A 20,157-nucleotide genomic window follows, 5' to 3' on the forward strand; every position below is an offset into this window, starting at 1 on the left:
TATTTTTATGTTTCCCAACTCATTCCGCTAACTCACCCTTAATTCATGAACCCCTCAACTATGTCCTCCAGCTTCATCCCTCGTAGGGGCTATTTCTTTATACCTTCAAAGGGGGAAGGGCAGCTGTCCAAAAAAAAAGGAAGGGACCAGAATGAAACCATTTATAACTATAGGGCAAAAAGTGCAATTAAATTATTTTCCCAACTGTAGTGTCCGACTCTATTTGATCTGACAGAAACAGATTGCGAGTGAGTGTGTGTCGTATGTTTGTGTGAAATTCGAGGTGTCGAGTGTAGAAGCAAGCTGTTGGTTGTGGTTGGTTAAACTTAAAAGACCCATGTTTCACAGTCGCTTTGTAAGTATCGAAACACTTAAACAACAAAGCCCAAAGTATTATAATTACTTTGGCGTTCTTCGATCCCATCGATCGCCCCTTATAATTTCCCTCCTTAGATCAGAAAAACCCAACTACGAATCCTGCGTTTTCTTCTTCTTCTTCTTCCGTTGAATTCCCAAGAGAGAGAAGAAAAAGTTAGGATCTTGAGAAGGAAAATGGCGAGTTTCACTGTGCCATGTCCAAAAGCAGGTTCTGGGTCCTTGGCTCGCCTCGCCTCGGCTGCGAAGAACTTGCCTAGCTCTGCGAGTCAAACCGCTTCTCTCTCCTTCGGGTTTCAGGTTACACCATTCGAACTCCTTCATTTCTGTACTTGGACTCAAATCTTCTATTTTGCTCCCTGGCTATTTGCTCAATGTGGGACGTCACATATTATATACGGGTATATACACTCTTGATTTAATTATATTGTTGATTTGTTCTCATAGTTTTCCTTTACCGCTTTACGGCACGTGAGATAATTGTTCTGTCTGTCTGAAATATGTACATGATCGAAGTATATTCAATAAATCATAATATATGAACGAAATATGTAAACTTTAATTCACAAGATTATAGAAGTTCAATGAGAGAAGAGTAGTTTTAGTTTCAGGTAAAGTCTGTATTTTGGATTTAAATTTTTATAGTTTTCTTGTTTGGTGTCATCTTCAGGGACGCATGAGTATCCTGTCAGCTCTCCGAAAGGTAAGGGGACAAAATTTTATTTCCAATCAAATTTAGAATGTCGAATGGTTTGTTGTAATCGCTATGCGTTTCTTCTTCTTCTAATTAAGTCTATGTTTTTAAATTAATTTCAAAGGTTAACGCCGTGAGCTCGTCAAACTCTATAGCAATGCCGAGCGCCAAGCCGGTCATCAAAGAGCTGGAAGTGAAACAACCCGAAGCCCCGAAAGAAATCATCACCGAAAGCAACAACAAAGTCCCCGATGCAGAATCAGTCTCGGCTTTCATGGCCCAAGTGTCGGACCTCATCAAGTAAGTCATTACCTGCCATCTATTCTGACCACCATGTTTCTTTTTCAGTAAACACAAAATTTCTCATTTATCGTTTTCGAAAAAAAAAAAAGACTTGTGGATTCGAGAGATATCGTGGAGCTGCAAATGAAGCAATTGGATTGTGAGGTTACCATAATGAAAAAGGAAGCTTTGGAACCGCCACAAGTTCAGTACTCGGCTTTCCCATCCCATGCCATGTACTCGTCTCCTCCTCCGCCACCGCCGCCACAGCAAGCAACGGCGGGTCCCGCTTCTCCGGCAGCTTTTCCAGCTCCGGCTCTGGCCAAGCCTGCCAAATCAGGACACCCTCCTTTGAAATCCCCCATGCCCGGAACCTTCTACCGATGTCCTGCCCCGGGAGAGCCACCTTTTGTCAAGGTAAATATGTATAATAAAAAAATTGTTCAACAAGGGTTTGGAACCAAAAAATAATGAGGGAAACGGAGAATTTCATAGAAAATAAATAATGGGAGGGAAAATCAGAATAATATATGTTGTATTTAAAAGTCATAATTTTTATGAGGGCGAATGAAGAAGACATAAACGTGGCCCCACGTTAATAAATTTGGATGGATTTCTTTTTCCACCCGATTCTCCGAGAAAATGGAATCCCCTCTTTTCTGAATATTTTCCCTCCCATATTTCTCTCTCTCCTATTTTCCCTAAATCCAACAACACATGGGTTTTTTTAAGGAAAGATTCCATTTTTATATGGGATTTCTATGAGAAATTTCATTTTATGGACCTAAAAGTTAACAACATATCGAGATTATACCTCATATTTTAAAAATATCAAAAAATGGACTTTTGTCTCAATTTCGGACTCAAATGCCATTTTGAACAAATAAACTCATTTCACTTTCACTCTCTATTTTCTCAATCTCTCATTCGGTCTTTCACGTTCGATTCTGACGAGATATAACTAAATCGACGAGATACGAGGGAAACCGACGAGCTATAATAACCTAGAATGACAAAGTTTCACGTGAATTTGGCTTTTTCCGCTTAAAATGTCAAAAAATATGAATTTTATCGTATAACATCGTACACTATCGTATATTATCGTACATTATAACGCAATTTCATTTGTATTAATTTATCGTACATTATTATTATTATTATGTATCGTATCTCATCGTATTGTGTCGTATATCATCTTCTGGTATCATATATTATCGTACGTTATAATTATAATGTGCATCATAATTTGTATGAATTTTATCATACATTATAATTATTATTATAATAGATCGTATTTCATCGTATTATATCGTATTATATTGTACACTATTGTACATCATTGTATATTATCATACGTTATATTATAATTAGAACATACGATGTTGTACGATAGTGTACGATATAATACGATTAGATACAATACATTATAATTATAATGTAAGATACAATTCTTACAAATGAAATTGCGTTATAATGTACGATAATATACGATAGTGTACGATACCGTACGATAATGTACGATGCTATACAATAAAATTCATATTTTTTGGGTATTTTAAGCGGGAAAAGTCAAATTAACGTGAAAGTTTGTCATTATAGGTCATCAGAGATCATGGTCATTGGATTCCCTCGTATCTCGTCGAATTTAGTTATATCTCGTCGGAATCGAGCGTGAAAGACCGAATGAGGAATTGAGAAGATAGAGAGTGAAAGTGAAATGAGTTTATTTGTTCAAAAGGGTATTTGTGTCCGAAATTGGGATAAAAGTTCATTTTTAGATATTTTAAAATATGAGGTCTAATTTCGATATTTTGTTAACTTTTAAGTTCATAAAATGAAATTTCTCATTTCTAGTCGAGTAGGGTATTACTATAGAATTCTTAAAACTCAAGTAGGCTATTTATAAGGGATTTGTAGAGAAGACCGTCATGAAAATTGTCCGAGAGAAAAAGTGGGAAGAAAGAACAGTGATTCTGAGCATGGACTTCTCAAATGTCTGATGTTCATCATTGTAATTTCTTTCTTTGCAGGTGGGAGACAAAGTACAGAAAGGTCAGGTGGTTTGCATCATCGAGGCCATGAAACTGATGAACGAAATCGAGGTATCGTTTTGTTTCTTCTCTTGGAATGATATGATCTCATGAATTTATCTCTCATGATGTGACTCGTGTACTTACTACTTTTTTATTTTCTTTCTTTTCTCTATCCATTCAGGCTGATCAATCAGGAACCGTGGTCGAGATCGTGGCTGAAGATGGAAAACCAGTTAGTGTCGACACGGTAAAAATCTCTCTCTCTCTCTCTCTCTCTCTCTCTCTCTCTTTGGTTTCTCAGTATGACTAAGCAAAAAATTGTTGACAACGCAGCCTCTCTTTGTGATAGCACCATGAATAACTTATTGGCTAGGAAGAGCCATTCGGCTTGTTGGAGAAGAAAGGAAAGCAGTGCTTTGATCTATTTTCTACTCGACATAATTTGTTTCTTTGTTGTTGCTGGTTAAGATTTATTTTTCATCATTTCATTTATTTACTAAATTTAAACATTTTAAAGAATAGAAGAAGGGTTAGAGAAGAAGAATATGTTCCCCCTTAAAAAAAGAGAGAAGATGTTGGGAACTGAGAAACACTATCAAAGGTGCCAATTCAACAGTTCTAGAATTTTTTTTTTCCTCTTAAAGAATAATTTGTTTGCCCTACCTATATTATTTATGGTGGCCACTTCATCACTTTACCCCATAATTTTAAAATTTGTTCAGAATGATATTAGAAATTATAAATTGTATGAACTTAGCTTCATGTAGTATTTAGAGGTCAATTTTCAAGATTGGATATTGTTTGGAGTACCATGTACTAAAAATGTTTCAAAATTATGAAACAATTTCTTTTACTTAATTGCCTAAAATAAGATCGTTTTGACGCAAGTTTCCAAATTCTTACTATTTTGAAATACATAGAAAACTAAGACCACTCTCATTTCCTTGATGTAGACTATTACGTAAATGCCTCTTCGCAAGAGAAATTTCATTAATTGGACCTAATAATTGATTAAATATCGAGATTATACCCAAATTTTAAAAAATATCTAAAAATGAACTTTTTTACCATAATCGGACAAAAATGCCCCTACAAACGATATTTGAACTCATTTCCCTCTCTCTCTCTCTCTCTCTCTCTCTCTCTCTCTCTATTATCTCGAAAACACTTTAAAAAAAACTCGTATGATATTGTACGACAACATACGATTCTGTACAAGCGGATACGATATAGGACGATGGAGATGCTTCAAACTCCGGCGGCGGTGGAACTCAGAAATCTCGAGCTCAAAAAGCAACTAAAATATAAGTTTTCAACTATTTTTTTGTTAAATGTCTTTGGAAATAGTTAGAATAGGGTTTATGACTTAGTATTAATCTTATTTGAGTTTATTTGAGCTGATTTGGATCGGATTTAGAAAGTTAGAATTTGAAATTAGGGTTGGAATACGATGAGAATCATGCATCATACGATGTTGTACGATATCTTACGATGGTATTCATACAGTTGTACGATGGCATACGATATCATACGATGCGCTACTATAAGTCTAGTTTTTTTTTTTCATTTTTTTGTCGTACATTGTCATACGATATCGTACGATGTTGTACGATGTCATATGATGGCGTACGATGCTGTACGATGGTTTTAAAAAAATTCAAAATTTTTTGTCACACGATACCATACGATGTTGTATGATGCTTTATGATTTTGACCTAATTTTATCGTTTTTTCGGACAATTTGAACTATATCTACAACGTGCCATTCCCAGGTCGTATCACGTACGGTGGGACTGATATCTTGAAGCTTATTAGGAGGAGATTTGAAGAGCTCGAGATAAATGATCGAGTAATCAACCCTCCGTTCGAGAAATTTTTTACAGAGAACGAACTCGGTTTCTCTCCGGTGCTCGTACATACTCTTTTTAGCGAAAGATCGAGGCAACGACACGCGGGGAGATACAGTTCAGAATAGGCGAAAAAAGAGTAAGATTCGGATGCCTCGAGTACTCCCTCATCTGTGGGTTGAGCTACGAAGACGGTCCGTCTAAGGCCGAACAAGACGAGCGAAAGAGCGACAGGTTGATCACGGAGCACCTGAACAGCGTCGTCGGATGCAAGTTGAGTGTGTTGATCAACTCGTTCAACATATGTCAAAGCCAGGACGATGCCTTCAAGCTCGGGCTCGTGCTATTTGTGTATGGCTATCTTCTGGGGCAGCCGGCCAACAAAGTCATCGACGAAAGGTAGCAAAAATTTATGTGTTGGAATAGATCTAGGGTTAAGAAAAGATTTATTGCTTCTAGCAAGCGGCATAATATAAAAATTTCTTTAAAAACTCGTAAAACGTTTTTACAACCTAGACAAAGTGTATGAGCGTATAATTTAAAATTTTAAAACTACTTGAGTTTTCACTCGGTACCAACCTTGAATGGAGCTTGAACATTGAGAAGCCTTAGGAAGGTTGAAACGCTCGTCTCCCCACTCAGCTCGCCTATCCCACTAGTCTTCTTGAACCTGTGAGCAACCACGAAAGTTTCTACCACTAGAGTCTTTAGAATTTAGGTTGGATTTACTGTGTGGGCACTTTTAAACACTATGACTCAAGAACTAGTCTATGAGTCAAAAAGCTAAAACAAAACGCTAGGTCTAATGAGGACCTAGGTTCCAAAACAAAAAGGACAAGAATAGATAGAGAGGGAGAGAGGGTGGGCGGCTACAAGTTCTAGAGAGAGAAGCTCTCAATCTCTAAAATTGTGTGTGTTGTTAATTGTGAATGAGATGGGGTATTTATAGGAGGAGGATTTGCCTTGAAAAGGTTGTTTCCTCTTTTCCAATGAATATCATATATTCATGAGCAAACCCTAGGTTTCCTCTTTTCCCTTGCACGTCCAACCTAAGCCTTTAAGGCTATTGGATTTGTTTCCTCATTTGCTTTGTCTCTCCCTTGGACGCCCACTATATTGCTTCTAGAAGCAAATTAGTTTCCTCTTTTTCTTTTGGCAAGTATCTTCATACATCAATGCACAAAATAAATCTCTTTCTCTTGATGATATGCATGGTTTTGGACCTTTTAGAACATGCTTCTAGATGTTTCTTTATTTGTTCATGACAATATAAGAAAAGCCCATGTAGAATTATTACATAAAATTCCATGAAATGAAATTCAATCCCCAAGGCCCAAATTCCTAATGTTGGTCGTGTGACTAGAATTTATTGTCATCATATGACAATGTAAAAAAAACTTATTTATTGACATTCACACCATCTTATGTCCTAATGGAAAAAATTACTCTTTAGACAACTTTCAAAAAATTCGTCTAGTTCAACACTTGAACTTGTTTTGGCATAGCTTTTATGTTTAACTAGTCCTTCTCTAATGAATTGTGGTAGTGACCTCATGGATCCAAATGAATAAAGCTTGAGCTAGCATACTTGAACTCAAAAGTTCACAAACATTTTCCAAGTTCTAGCTTAAAGTCAACTGACTCCACTAAAGAGTTGACAATGACAATCTCTCGGTTCAAATGAATATATTTTCTACTAAAAATTCTACTTAATTATAATGAGTGGATCCATTGAATATTATCTATGTTTACCCTTCATGAATATCATCAACTAGATGAGATTTACAAAATTACATTTTTACCCTTCTAGTTGTTATTTCCTCAACTCCTTTGTCGCTTGTGAATAAGTTAGAAACAATGTATTGACGATGAGCTAACAAGTGACATTGATTCATCCAAAAGAGTCGTGACTCAATTTGGACACTGGCCAGTTTATTTATTCACATTCCAAGAAACAAAGCATAAGGTGATATACATTGCATTTTATCTTGTACATGAAATTTGTTGTTAGGTTTGTTTAAGGATTAAAGACTAAGGTTTATCATAAAGCTTCAAACAAACAAGGAAGAATGAATGAAAGTTTCAACTCTTTATTAATTATTCAGCAGTTACAAGCAAGAATCTTTCTGAGACTTTATTACATCAAAGGCATATAAGTAATAACTACTACTCTTCTTGTGGGCACCAATGCCAACATCAATGTGACTTGTTAGCTCCTTGTCAATACATTGTTTCTAACTTATTCACAAGTGACAAATGAGTTAGGGAAATAACGAGTAGAAGGGTAAAATGGTAATTTTATAAATATCATCTAGTTGATGATAATTATGAAGGGTAAACATAGATAATATTCAATGGATCCACTCATCACAATTAATTAGAATTTTGATTAGAAAATATATTCATTTGAACCGAGAGATTTTCAGTGTCAACTCTTTAGTGAAGTTAGTTGACATTAAGTTAGAACTTGGAAAAGGTTTGTGAACTTTAGTGTCCAAGTATGCTAGCTCAAGCTTTGTTTATTTGGATCCATGATGTCACTACCACAAGTCATTAGAGTAGGATTTGCTAAACTAGTAGTTATGTCAAAACAAGTTCAAGTGTTGAACTAGACGAATTTTACGAATATTGTCTAAAGGGTAATTTTTTCCATTAGGATATAAGATGGTATAAATGTCAAAATTAGATTTTGGACAATCTCATATGATGACAATGTGAATTAATCCACACGACCATGAATAGGATTTGGGCCTTGAGGATTAAATTTCATTTTATGGAATTTTATGTGAAAATTCTACATGGGCTTTTCTTGTGTTGTCTTGAACAAATAAAGAAACATCTAGAAGCGTGTTCTAGATGATATTTTCATGGCCTCCATCAAGAGAAAGAGGGAAGTTATTTTGTGCATTGATGTATGAAGATACTTGCCAAAAATGAAAAGAGGAAACAAATTTATAGCATGAGCTATTGATGTTGGACGTCCAAGAGGAGAGAAAAAGGGAAAGAACTTTTCAGCCTTGGTATTATTATGATAGGAAATGGGAAACAAATATTGTGCTCATGAGTATGTGATATTCAACCATAATAGAAAAGAGAAAATTGCTTCTTCAAGGCAATCCCTTCTCTTAAATGTACCACACAACATTCATAATGTTGACACAAGTTTTTGGTGTGCTTTTGTTTCTCTCCTCTTGGCAGTGTAATCTCCTCTCCCTCTCTTCTTCTCACACTTTTGTTTTGGCTTCTAGGTCCTCATAAGACCTAGTGTTTTGTATTAGCTCTTTGGCTCTAAGAACTAGCACCTAGGTCCTTTCCGAACTCGAAGACTCTAGTGTTAGAAACTATCGTGGTTGCTCGGATTCAAGAAGACACGAAGGAGACAAGCTAAGTGGGGAGTGTTGGAATCGATCTAGGGTTTAAGAAAATAATTAACGCTTCGGTAAGCGGCGGAATTTTAAAAATTTTCTTTTACAAGTAAAAACAGTTTTTACTAACCTAGACAAAGTGCAAGTACATGTAATTAAAAACCAATATGAGCTAAGAAGTTTACTAACCTTTCTTGAAGCTTGAACTTTGAAGAAGCTTTTGGAAAGTTTGCAACGCTCGTCTCCCCTCGCAGCACGTCTCTCTTTCTTTCCTCGGCACCTCGAGCAACCACGAAAGTTTCTATCACTAAATCACTCGAAATAAAGGAATTAGTGAGTGGGCACTTTTAAACACTACGACTTAAGAACGAGTCTCAAAGTCGTAGAGCTAAACACTAGGTCGAGTGAGGACCTAGGTGCCAAAACAAGAAAAATCGAAAATAAACTAGAAAGAGAGAGAGAGAGGATTTCGGCCACAATGTCTAGAGAGAGAGTCTCTCAATCTCTAACTTGTGTGGGATGAGAAAACAATGAGAATGAGAGCCCTATTTATAGGAGAAGGGTTGGCCTTAGAAAAAGAAGTTTCCTCTTTTTTCCAAGCATTCATGAGCAATCCCTTATTGCCCTTTTCTCCTATATGCGCCCAAGTCTCAATTCCTTTAAGGGATTTGTTTCCTAATTTGTTTCCTCTCTTTGGCCGAATTCCCTTAAGCATCATTATGCAAATTTGTTTCCTCTTTTTCTTTTGGCAAGTATCTTGATACATTTATGCACAAAATATTCTCTCTTTCTCTTGGGTATTTGGGCGTCCAACACTTCTAGAAAGGCTTCTAGAATTTTCTTCACTTGTTCATGACAACATAAGAAAAGGCCCATTAAGAATTTTCAATAAAATTCTTATGAAATGAAATTAATTCACATGGCCCAATGATCAAGTCATGGCCGAGTGACATTAAGTCATCAAATGAACTTGTCAAAAAATTTATTGACATTCATTTCATCCTTTGTCTCAAAAGACAAAAATACCCTTTTGACTATTTTCGTTCTTGTTTTGACTTAGCTTTCAGTTTAACTATTCCTATCGATGTGATTCGTGACAGTGACCTCATGGACCCAAATGAACAAAGCTTTAGCTAAACACTTGGACTAAAAAGTTCACAAACCTTTTCCAAGTTTAGCTTAATGCCAACTGACTCCACTAAAGAGTTGACACTGAAAATCTCTCGGTTCAAATGAATTTATTTTCTACTCAAGAATTCACCTAATTGTAATGAGCGGATCCACTGAATATTATCTATGTTTACCCTTCATGAATGTCATCAGCTAGTCGGGATTTACTAAATTACCATTTTACCCTTCTAGCTGTTATTTCCTCAACTCTTTTGTCGCTTGTGAATAAGTTAGAAACAATGTATTGACGATGAGCTAACAAGTCACATTGTTTCATCCAAAAGAGTCAGGACTGAATTTGGACACTGGCCAGTTCATTTATTCACACTCCAAGGAACAAAGCATGAGGTGACATACATTGCATTTCAACAATCTTGTACATGAATTCCATATCTATGAGAACTTCACAAAGTTACTCATGACAGACTCACAACTTAGTACTTCACCAATAGGCCTTGTTCGGAATCACATAGTGAGTCCGAACTTTGACTTTCTCAAATGAGAATACTAAGGTGTGAAATGGCATGTCTCATTTCAGGATTAAGGTAAGCATGATGCAATTCATACATAGTGACTTCGAGACATAAGAGGTTAAATGGTTTGTTCTTATATTGTCTCTAGAAGTGCACTGGTCAATTCAGTACCTTCGGAAGATACCTAGAAGAACTATAGAGTCCCCAACTCTCAATGCCTCATAACCAGACATCATAGATTCTTCTAACAATCATACTGAGGTCAATAGTCCTTTGACCCTAAGATTGCGAATATATCGTTTTAAGCAAACTACGAAGAGTTTGTTCATGCAAATCTACATTTGTCTCTTCCTAAGTTGTTAAGTTTGTTTATGGACTAAAAGACTAAGGTTTTATCATAAAGCTTCAAACAAAGAAAGAATGAATGAACGTTCCAACTTTATTAATGAATAGATAGGCAATTACAAGCAAGAGTCTTCATGAGACTTTATTACATCAAATGTACAAAATAAAGACTACAACTCTTCTTGTGGGCACCATTGACAACAGGGAGACTAGCGATTCAACCAATCCACAAGCTTCTCAACGCTCAAGCTTCAAGCAAGGTTGGTACCGAGTGAAAAATCATTACAATTTTTAATTTTAAATTATATGTTCATGCACATTGTCTAGGTAGTAAAATGGTACCGAGTGAAAACTCATTATAGTTTATTTTAGATTACATTTTCATGCACTTTTTCTAGATAGTAAAATCGTTTTACATGTTTTAAAGAATTTTTTATTTTCCGCTGCTTACAAGAAGCGATAAATTATTCTTAATCCTAGATCTATTCCAACAAATGGTATCAGAGCTATGGTCAAAGTTTAAGCATGTGCATGTGCTTTAAACTATGAGTATACAAATTGTTTTCTTAATTTTAATCGGGTAATGAATTTGCTAGAATTGTTTTTGTATTTTCTTTTAATTTATTGCTCGGGCCTTTAAATTAAAATGCATGTTGATTTTATACACTATTGGGATTCTATTAAAACACATTAGAATCAATTCTAAAAGTTTTTAATTTTTGCATAATCAAAATCGTGTTTTGAGAAGTTTTAGAATTTTGGGTAATTTCATGAAGTAGTAATATTGTCTTGCTTGTTTTATTTATTTACTCTCTTGTTTTATGTTTGTTGTTATTTTCTTTTGTGATATATTATTACCTCATTAATAAAACATATCAATAAGACTTAACAACTCAATAAAACATTTTGTTACACCTAAATTCTTTTGCACTTTTGTCCTCGACCGAACTTCTGTCCAAAATTCCTTGAGCTTAAGAATACTTCTCAGTAAAATAAGTACATCTCTCTGCTCAGAACTCGGATTTGAATAGTTCTTGAATCAAATTAAAGGCATGTGAGTCTAATTTCAAAATCATTCAGAATTAGCTCAATTGGACATCGGAGCCGCTGTCTACGGCGTTTTTACTCCAAGGTGCTTGCTGTCGGGATTCCAGAATTTCTGAAAATTTAGATTCGGGATCCCATCCCATGAGTTCTAGAAATCAAATGGAAAAATTTCCTTGAGAAAAAATATTTTTTTAAGTATACATAATGTGTAAGATAGAAAAGTTTTGATAATTTTAATATTTTACTTGAAATTGATATTTTATAAAAACTAGTTTGAATTTTGAAAAGTTCACTTTCAAACTTGAAAATGTTTAGTCATCCAAATCAAATATGTTTTTCAAAATGTTTTCAAAAGTACATCTATATCAATTGTGTTCAAAATTTACTTCTCTTGAAAATTTAAGTGGGAGGTCTCCTCGAAGACTAGTTGACAAGAAAATGCAAGAAGATGTGTAATCTTAAACTTTAAGTGTTCAAGTGAGTTAAAGGTTAAAACTTTTCTCACACACTTTTCCTTGTAGAAAATAGGAAATGTCTGAGTATGTACCTTGTGCCTTTGTGCATTAACACTGTTCTCCCTTGAAATATGTCGATCTAAGATTCAGTTTCTAGAATTCCACTCTATCTCTCTCACTACCAGAAAAAAGACCTTTAACTATAGTTTTTTTAGAAGTCTACGGTTTTGGCCAAAGCTAGAGTCTTTTAAAGTAGACTACGGTCATTTTTTTTTTAGGTTTATTAGACTCCATTGTCCTATAAAACCGTAGTGACTAAAATAAAGTCCACTACGGTCAATGTAAAACTGAGTGTAAATCTTTAAATTTAAAAAAAAATTGCAAAATTTTTAATAAGTTGGAAAGTCCACTACGGTCAATGAAAAACTGGAGTGTAAAGCTTAAAATTTACAAAAAAATTTAAATAATTGTTGCAAAAGGAGGGAAATTTGCCTCCAGATATTAGGCGGAATAAATGAAAACATAAAAATTTGACTTAAGAAAGATAGTGCGCTCTCTCTATCTCTCTCATAAAAATTTGACTCCAGATGTTCCAGATAGTGCGCTCTCTCTATCTCTCTCTCTCATGGGAGCAGAGAAGCAACACACAACCTCATGTCAAGAAAAAGGGGAAGAAGAACGAAACAGAGAGACGAAGAGTTTGAGAGAGAGACAGTGACGGCGAGAGGGACGGAGAATGAGCACGATAAAGAAAGAGAGCGATTGAGCGAGAGAGAAAGCCAAATCGAGAGCACGAGAGAGAGGGAGAGAGAGAGAGAGAGAGAGAGAGAGAGAGAGAGAGAGAGAGAGGGAGAGAGAGAGAGAGAGTCGGCGTGGAAAACAAGCAACGACTCACCGGATTTTGTTCAAGGTAATGGATCTTGAACTTTATTTTCCATGGATTGAATTTCAGAGCTTGAAATTTCTAAGGTTCCGTTTGGGGTTTTGATATTTGAGTTTGAGTTTGAGTTTGTCTAATCGTTTGGAATCAGTGATGATTCTAGGTTTTCCTGATTGCTTGAAGTTTCTCTCTTGATTGATGTTTTGGAATGAGTTTCAAGTTTGGAATTTTTAGGCTTATGCCTTGCCTTAAGATTTGTTGTCGCATGAAAATGAACAACTATTAAAAGCTTCGGGCGGTTCGACCCAAGGTCGGACCAAGTGGCCGCACCCGAGCCAAACGTGAGAACTTGAAAGTCTCGAGTTGAGTTTCCTCCGGTCGGAGGGCTTCTTAGAGGAGAGAAGGGGTGAATAGGGAGAGTTACCGTACTTTTTTTGTGTAGGCAGCCTACGTACCCGTGCGAATAGGGATCAGGTCAGAACGTAGTTCAAGGCGTATGTAACGCTGAACGAGGTGCGGAGCCTAGAGGGTGTGCTTGTCAGAGAAGACGAAGCGTGGAGGATTCCTCGGCGACGTCTCAGAACTCTAGGTTCGAGTGACCCGAGAGAGAATGTGTGTTTTCTCTCTTTTGGAGGTGTGGGAGACTCTAAGTCGAGAGTCCCTTGTCGTAGCGGACGTGTAGGTGATTTTTCTGTCGAAAATCGTGGACGCATCTAGTGCGCTAGACACGTAGGGGATTTTCAGTGGACAACCCTGGGAGCGTGCTTGGGCGCTAAATGCGGCACTCGATCAGAGGGAGCGACGTCCGGGAGTCCCAGAGTGCGCCGACCCCGGAGGTGCACGGCGCGTGCCATCACCTTGTGGCGTGCGGCTTGCTCGTGCGCGTCCTTTTAAGGAGCACGCGCGTTCCTTTCACGAAGGGTGTGTGGTCCACCTTGTCGGCCGTTTGCAGGCCTTAGTGATCTTCGATGACCCGGCCCGTTTGGCCTTCGGGGTTCGGGATTTCATGCATGTCGTGTGAAACATAAAAGTCTCTACTTGAGGAATCAAGATCGACACGGGTGTTTGTTAATCAACTCATGGACACGTGACTCTACTCGAGGAGTTATCGATACTCGAAGAGGATGACCCGACTCGAGGGGCAAGGCTCGACCCGAGGAGAGTGACTTAACTCGAGGAGCTAAGGCTCGACTCGGCTCGAGGAGCTGAAAATTTCGCACGAGGACTTGCCAGTCGACTTGTGTCGGAAGACTTGCCGCTCTTTAGGACCTCCGGCCTGACCATCGGCCCTTTGAACGGCATGTCTTCTTAGCTTTCTGGGGTTTCCGAAAACAACCGACAACATTACCCCCCCAAGTTCGTCGCTTGGGAGGCTCCTGGCGATGAAGTTTCGATCATTTCAGCCGGATTATTGAGGAAACTTTATTTCCAAAGTCTTCGTCGTCGCGAGGATACACTTTTTTTTTGATGCGCGGCGCACACCCCAGGCAACGCGGCGCGCACCCTAGGATGCGCGGCGCGCAGGTAGTGCGACGCCCGCCGTGCGGCGCGTAGAATATCTGTGCGGCACGCATGCCGCGCGCGGGGGTGACGTGTTTGTCCCACAAAAGTCGACTTTGGAGGTCTTTTCCTCCTTTTGTCCACTTTGTGGGAGTAGTATTTGGACTCCTACCCTCCCAAGAGTCTATAAAAAGTGGCACCCCCCCTCTTATTTTCTCCACTTTATTTTTCTCTCTTTCTCTACACTTTTTCTATCTCTCTCTACACTTTTGCATGATGGATATTCCCTTCCCCTTCTCGACTGAGGATCCCGAGGTAGATTTCTCTCACCTGCTTCAGGATTTTGAGCACACGGAGAGTGACCTCTTCTCGGGATTAGGGGAGGTTTCCTTGCACGTGGAGGAGGATCCAAGTGGAGTGGAGCAGTGGCTCGAAGAAGGCGAGGTGGGTGTGCCCTTATCTCAGCCTCGAGAGCGAGAGGAGGAACACGCGCCGACTGGACGTGGCGCGGAAGAGGACGCTGGTCGGCTTGCGTCTGGAGGCGCTGCACCTCGCCTCGTGATCAGCTTAGTTGGTGATGGGGTGCGCGACATGCCCCGGTCAGGCGCGCCAGAGTCCGACTTGGACGTTCAAGGTGTTCCGGGAGAGGGTGCTTGTGTTGTTGTGCCGACCTTGCTAGAGTCGATTCTCGATGAGATTGACTGTGTGGATGACTTCGGGCCGAAGTCAGATGATCCCGGGGGCGACTCGGAAACTTGTCCGGAACGCGCGAGCTCTGCGGCGGAGCATCCCGGGGGGGGGGGGGGGTAGTGGCGACCGTTGTAGCTATTTTGAAGGATGGAGGCTCTTCCCCGGGGCGGAGAGGTACTAGGTCCAAGGTCTCGGATGCGGAATCGGTAGTATCGGAGAGGTCTCTTGCGATGACGGAGTGGTATCCCATGGAAGGCTTTGCTGCTCCCGAGGGCTTCGACTATTGTGAAATCGAAGTTTTGAGCTTGCTTGTCTACCGAACATTCGTCGGTCTCAGAGAGGCAAACGCCATTCCGATGTCCGTGGCGCTTCTCCGTCCTTTGGCGGATGATCGCCCCTTCTACCCGCGTTGTGGGTTTGCCGCAGTTTCGGTAGCGACTCTTCACTGCGGGTTGCGACTGTTGTTCCAGCCCATTGTCCGTTGTCAATGGTGCCCATAAGAAGAGTAGTAGTCTTTACTTATGTACATTTGATATAATAAAGTCTCACGAAGACTCTTGCTTGTAACTGATAAATTACTAATAAAAGTTGAAACGTTCATTCATTCTTCCTTGTCTATTTGAAGCTTTATGATAATCTATAGTATTTAGTCCTTAAACAAACCTAACAAAATATGAAGAGACAAATGTAGATTTACATGAACAAACTCTTCATGGTTTGCTTAAAACAATATTTTCGCAATCTAAGGATGAAAGGACTATTGATCTCAGTACGATTGTTAAGAGAATCTATGATGTCTGGTTATGAGACATTGAGAATTGGAGACTCTATAATTCTTCTAGGTATCTTCTGAAGGTACTGAATTGACCAGTGCACTTCTAGTGACAGAATAACAACAAACCATTTAACCTCTTATGTCTCGAAGTCACTACGTATGAATTGCATCGTACTTACCTCAATCCATAAACGAGACATGTCATTTCATAGCTTATGTATTCTTATTTGAGAAAGTCAGAGTTCGAACTCACTATGTGATTCTGAATAGGACCTATTGGTGAAGTACTAAGTTATGAAGATGTCATTAGTAACTTTGTGAAGATCTCATAGATATGGAATTCATGTACAAGATTGCTGAAATGCAATGTATATCACCTCATGTTTTTTTCCTCGGAATGTGAATAAATGAACTCGCCAATGTCCAAATTGAGTCATGACTCTTTTGGATTAATCAATGTGACTTGTTAGCTCCTCGTCAATACATTGTGTCTAACTTATTCACAAGCGACAAAGGAGTTGAGGAACTAACAGCTGGAAGGGTAAAATGGTAATTTTGTAAATCCCATCTGGCTGATGATATTCATGAAGGGTAAACATAGATAATATCCAGTTCCACTCATCACAATTAAGTTGAATTCTTGAGTAGAAAATAAATTCATTTGAACCGAGAGATTCTCAGTGTCAACTCTCTAGTGGAGTCAGTTGACATTAAGCTAAACTTGGAAAATGTTTGTGAACTTTTGAGTCCAAATATGTTAGCTCAAGCTTTGTTCATATGGATCCATGAGGTCACTGTCACAAGTCATTTCGGGTAGAATTAGTTAAACTAGAAGCTAAGTCAAAACAAGAACTAGACAACTTTTACAAAAATTGTCTCAACGGTAATTTTGTCCTTTTGGACACGGGATGCTATGAATGTCAATAAATAAGTTTCTTGACATTGTCATATGATGACAATGAAGTTGAGTCACTCGGCCATAACAAGTTATTTGGGCCTTGAGGATTAATTTCATTTTATGGAATTTTACTTGAAAATTCTTAATGGGCATTTCTTATGTTGTCATGACCAAATGAAGAAACATATAGTAGGCCTGTGCACGGTCCGGTCCGGTCCAAAACCGGCCAAAAAACCGGATCGGACTGTTCAAAACGATTCAAAAAAACCCAATCCGGACCGAACCAAAAAACTGTAAAAACCGGACCGGACCGTTTTAAATCATCTAGACCGGACCGGATCGTTTTGAACCTTTTGGACCGTTTTGAACCGTTTAGACCGGACCGGACCGGACCGTTTTGGACCGTTGGACCGTTTTGAACCGTTTTACATAATTAAAAAAAATAAAAACCATTAATTTTCCACCAAAACACAAACATAAAGTCATATATGGGAGTTAAATACATGCACAAATGTCTAATTTGGCTAATTGGACATTAATTTATTATTTTTTTATTTTTTAATTTTTTTTTATAAATAAACCGGTCCGGTCCGGTCTAACGGTTTTTGTTTTTTTTTTTAAAACCGGACCGGACCGTTTGCATTGAGTAAACCGGACCGGACCGGGAAAACAAAAAACCGTTTTAAACCGGACCGGCGGTCTAAAAATCACCGGTCTGGTTCGGTTTATGGTTTCTACGGTTTTTTTGCGCCGCCCTAACATCTAGAAGGTCCTTCTAGAAGCCTCATTTTTGTCAAACCCAAGAGATAAACAAATTTATTTTGTGCATTAATGTATGAAGATACTTGCCAAAAGAAAAATAGGAAACAAATTGCTTCTAGAAGCAACACACATTTTCGGCCAAAGAGGGAGAAGACAAATGAGGAAACAAATCCATGGGATTTATGGCGCATGTTGGACGTGCAAGACATGGGAAAAAGAGGAAATAATATTTGCTCATGAATTAGTGAAATTCTATAGAAAATAGAAAACTACCTTTTGAAGGTAACTCTCCTACTATAAATACTTCACCTCATTCTCATTGTTTCTCATCCCAAAATTTTAGAGTTTGAGAGCTTCTCTCTCTAAGTTTGGCTGCCCACTTCTCTTTCTCTCTCCTCCCTTTTTTGTTTTTGTTTTGGCACCTAGGTCCACATTTTACCTAGCATTTTGTTTTAGCTCTTCGACTCTAAGACTTCTTCTTGAGTCGTTGTGTTTAAAAGTACCCACACACTAATTCCTTCTTACCTCGAGTGATTTATGTGATAGAAACTTTCGTGGTTACTCGAATTCCCGAAGAACGAAGAAAGACGAGCTGCGTCGGGAGACAAGCGATTCAACCTCCACAAGCTTCTCAACGATCAAGCTACGTAAAGGTTAGTAAATGAGTAATTTCTTTTAGATAGTTTTAATTTGATATAACATGTGCTTGCTCTTTGTCTAGGTTAGTAAAAATCGTTTTTACTTGTTTTAAAGAAATTTTTAAATTCCGCCGCTTGAAGAAGCGTTAAACTTTTCTTAATCTAAATCTATTCCAACAAATGGTATCAAAGCTATGGTCACAGTTAACCATGTTTTATTAAAACTATGAGCTTGAAAATCGTTTTCGAAAGATTACTCGTTTTTTTGACAAGTTAGAATTGTTTTCTTAGATTTTTTATAATCTATTGCCCGTGCCTTTAAATTAAAAATCATGTTGATTTTCTATAACCTTGGTATGTTATTAAAAAAGATTAGAATCAGTTCTAAAAGTTTTTATTTTTTTCATAATGAAAAACGTGTTTTATGAAGTTTGAGAAATTTCAGGTAATTTCATGACTAGTTATATTGTCTTGCTAGTATTGTTTGTTTACTCGTTTCGTTTTATGTTTGTTGTTATTTACTTTTATACTATGTTATTATCATCTTAATGAAACACATATAAAAGCTTTAACAACTCTCTAAAACATTCTGTTACACTCGATTCTTTTGCACTCAAAACCGGACATTAATTATTTCAAGTTTTCTTCGAGTTCAAGAAAAACCTACGGTAAAAGTGACATAACTCTCTGCTTAGAATTCGAAATTTAATGATTCTTGAATCAAAGGTATGTTTGTCCTCTTTCCAATGCCGTTGATTTTAGGTCAAAAGGATGCGGGAGCTGCCAGTTATGACAATTTTACTCTGAGGTGCGCGGCTGATCTGAAAGTCCAGTTTTTTAAAAGTTTTTAATTCCGGATTTCAGACCCCACTCCATGAGTTATAGAACTCTAATGAGAATTTTTCCTTGAGAAAAATTATTTTTCATTAGATAATAAACATAATGTGAAAGATTAAAATGTTTTTATTTTTGAAAAATTTACTTGAATTGAATTTCTTTAAAAACTAGTTTGATTGTTGAAAATCGTTTTGACTTTCCAAACTTAAAAATGTTTTATCATCCAAATCATATATGTTTTTTTAAAATGTTTTCAAAACTATGTCTATATCACATATGTTCAAAATCTATATGCTCTTGAAAATTTGAGTGGGAGGTCTCGTCGTAGACGAGCCGAAAAATAAAGATGTGTAATCTCAAACTTTCAACTGCTCAAGTGAGTTGAAGTTTACACTTCCCTCATGCACTTTCCCGAATAGAAAATAGGAAATTTTCCGAGTATGTACCTTGTGCCTTTATGCACTAACACTGCTCTTCCTTGAGCATGAAGATCTAAGATTCCTCTCTAGAAGTCCACTCTATCTCTCTAAGCAATAGGAAAACATGTTTCCGAAATGTATTAGAGACGATGTGCCAACTCTAAAAACTAAGTGGGAGGGTTATACATATTGTTTACAACCCACGATCCCCAACACTAATGAAAAGTGCAATTGTCGCCAGACTAAGAGTCACTTTCATGGCCCTCTCTTAATGAGAGTACTCAACGGTGCTTTGCTCTAATCAATGCTTAATGAGCTACCTCTGAGAGTGAGACAATGAGACACGGCCTCCCCTCGGTGGATTTTTTTCAAAGTCGATCTTTTGGACTAAGTGGTTGGTTACACACTTAGACTTCATCCCTAGTAATCCTCCCTCGAGGCCCTGCGAAAGGATGAGAGTGATCAATCTTTTTTATAAGGTGGCTAGTCAAATATGATGTACTGAAATCTTGGCTATGCATTAATGATGAGTCATTTACTTATGACAGGAGACTCGTTGCGGCCTTCCCTCGAAGGCGTAAAGTGTCATTTCGTTCATAACACCTTTGGATTTTTCCTGTCTTGTTCATCCTAAAAACATAAACAAACTTAAATCCTAAACCAAAAGACTAA

At 37.8% G+C, this 20,157-nt stretch overlaps 1 protein-coding gene across 1 annotated transcript; it reads left to right on the plus strand.

The window, feature by feature from the left end:
* Nucleotides 1-284: 284 nt before the first annotated feature.
* LOC149407842 (biotin carboxyl carrier protein of acetyl-CoA carboxylase, chloroplastic-like) lies at nt 285-4,127 on the plus strand. The gene is made up of 7 exons (XM_089615733.1): nt 285-675; nt 1,046-1,078; nt 1,194-1,369; nt 1,462-1,768; nt 3,382-3,453; nt 3,566-3,631; nt 3,718-4,127. Exons 1-7 carry the CDS (start codon nt 553-555, stop codon nt 3,739-3,741), a joined length of 801 nt encoding a protein of 266 aa, XP_089471859.1. The 5' UTR covers nt 285-552; the 3' UTR covers nt 3,742-4,127.
* The last annotated feature ends 16,030 nt before the right edge of the window (nt 4,128-20,157 follow it).

This window comes from Urtica dioica, chromosome 1 (genome assembly GCF_054948205.1).
Source record: "Urtica dioica subsp. dioica isolate 48M chromosome 1, U.dioica_male_clone48M_v1_H2, whole genome shotgun sequence".
Taxonomy (NCBI): domain Eukaryota; kingdom Viridiplantae; phylum Streptophyta; class Magnoliopsida; order Rosales; family Urticaceae; genus Urtica; species Urtica dioica.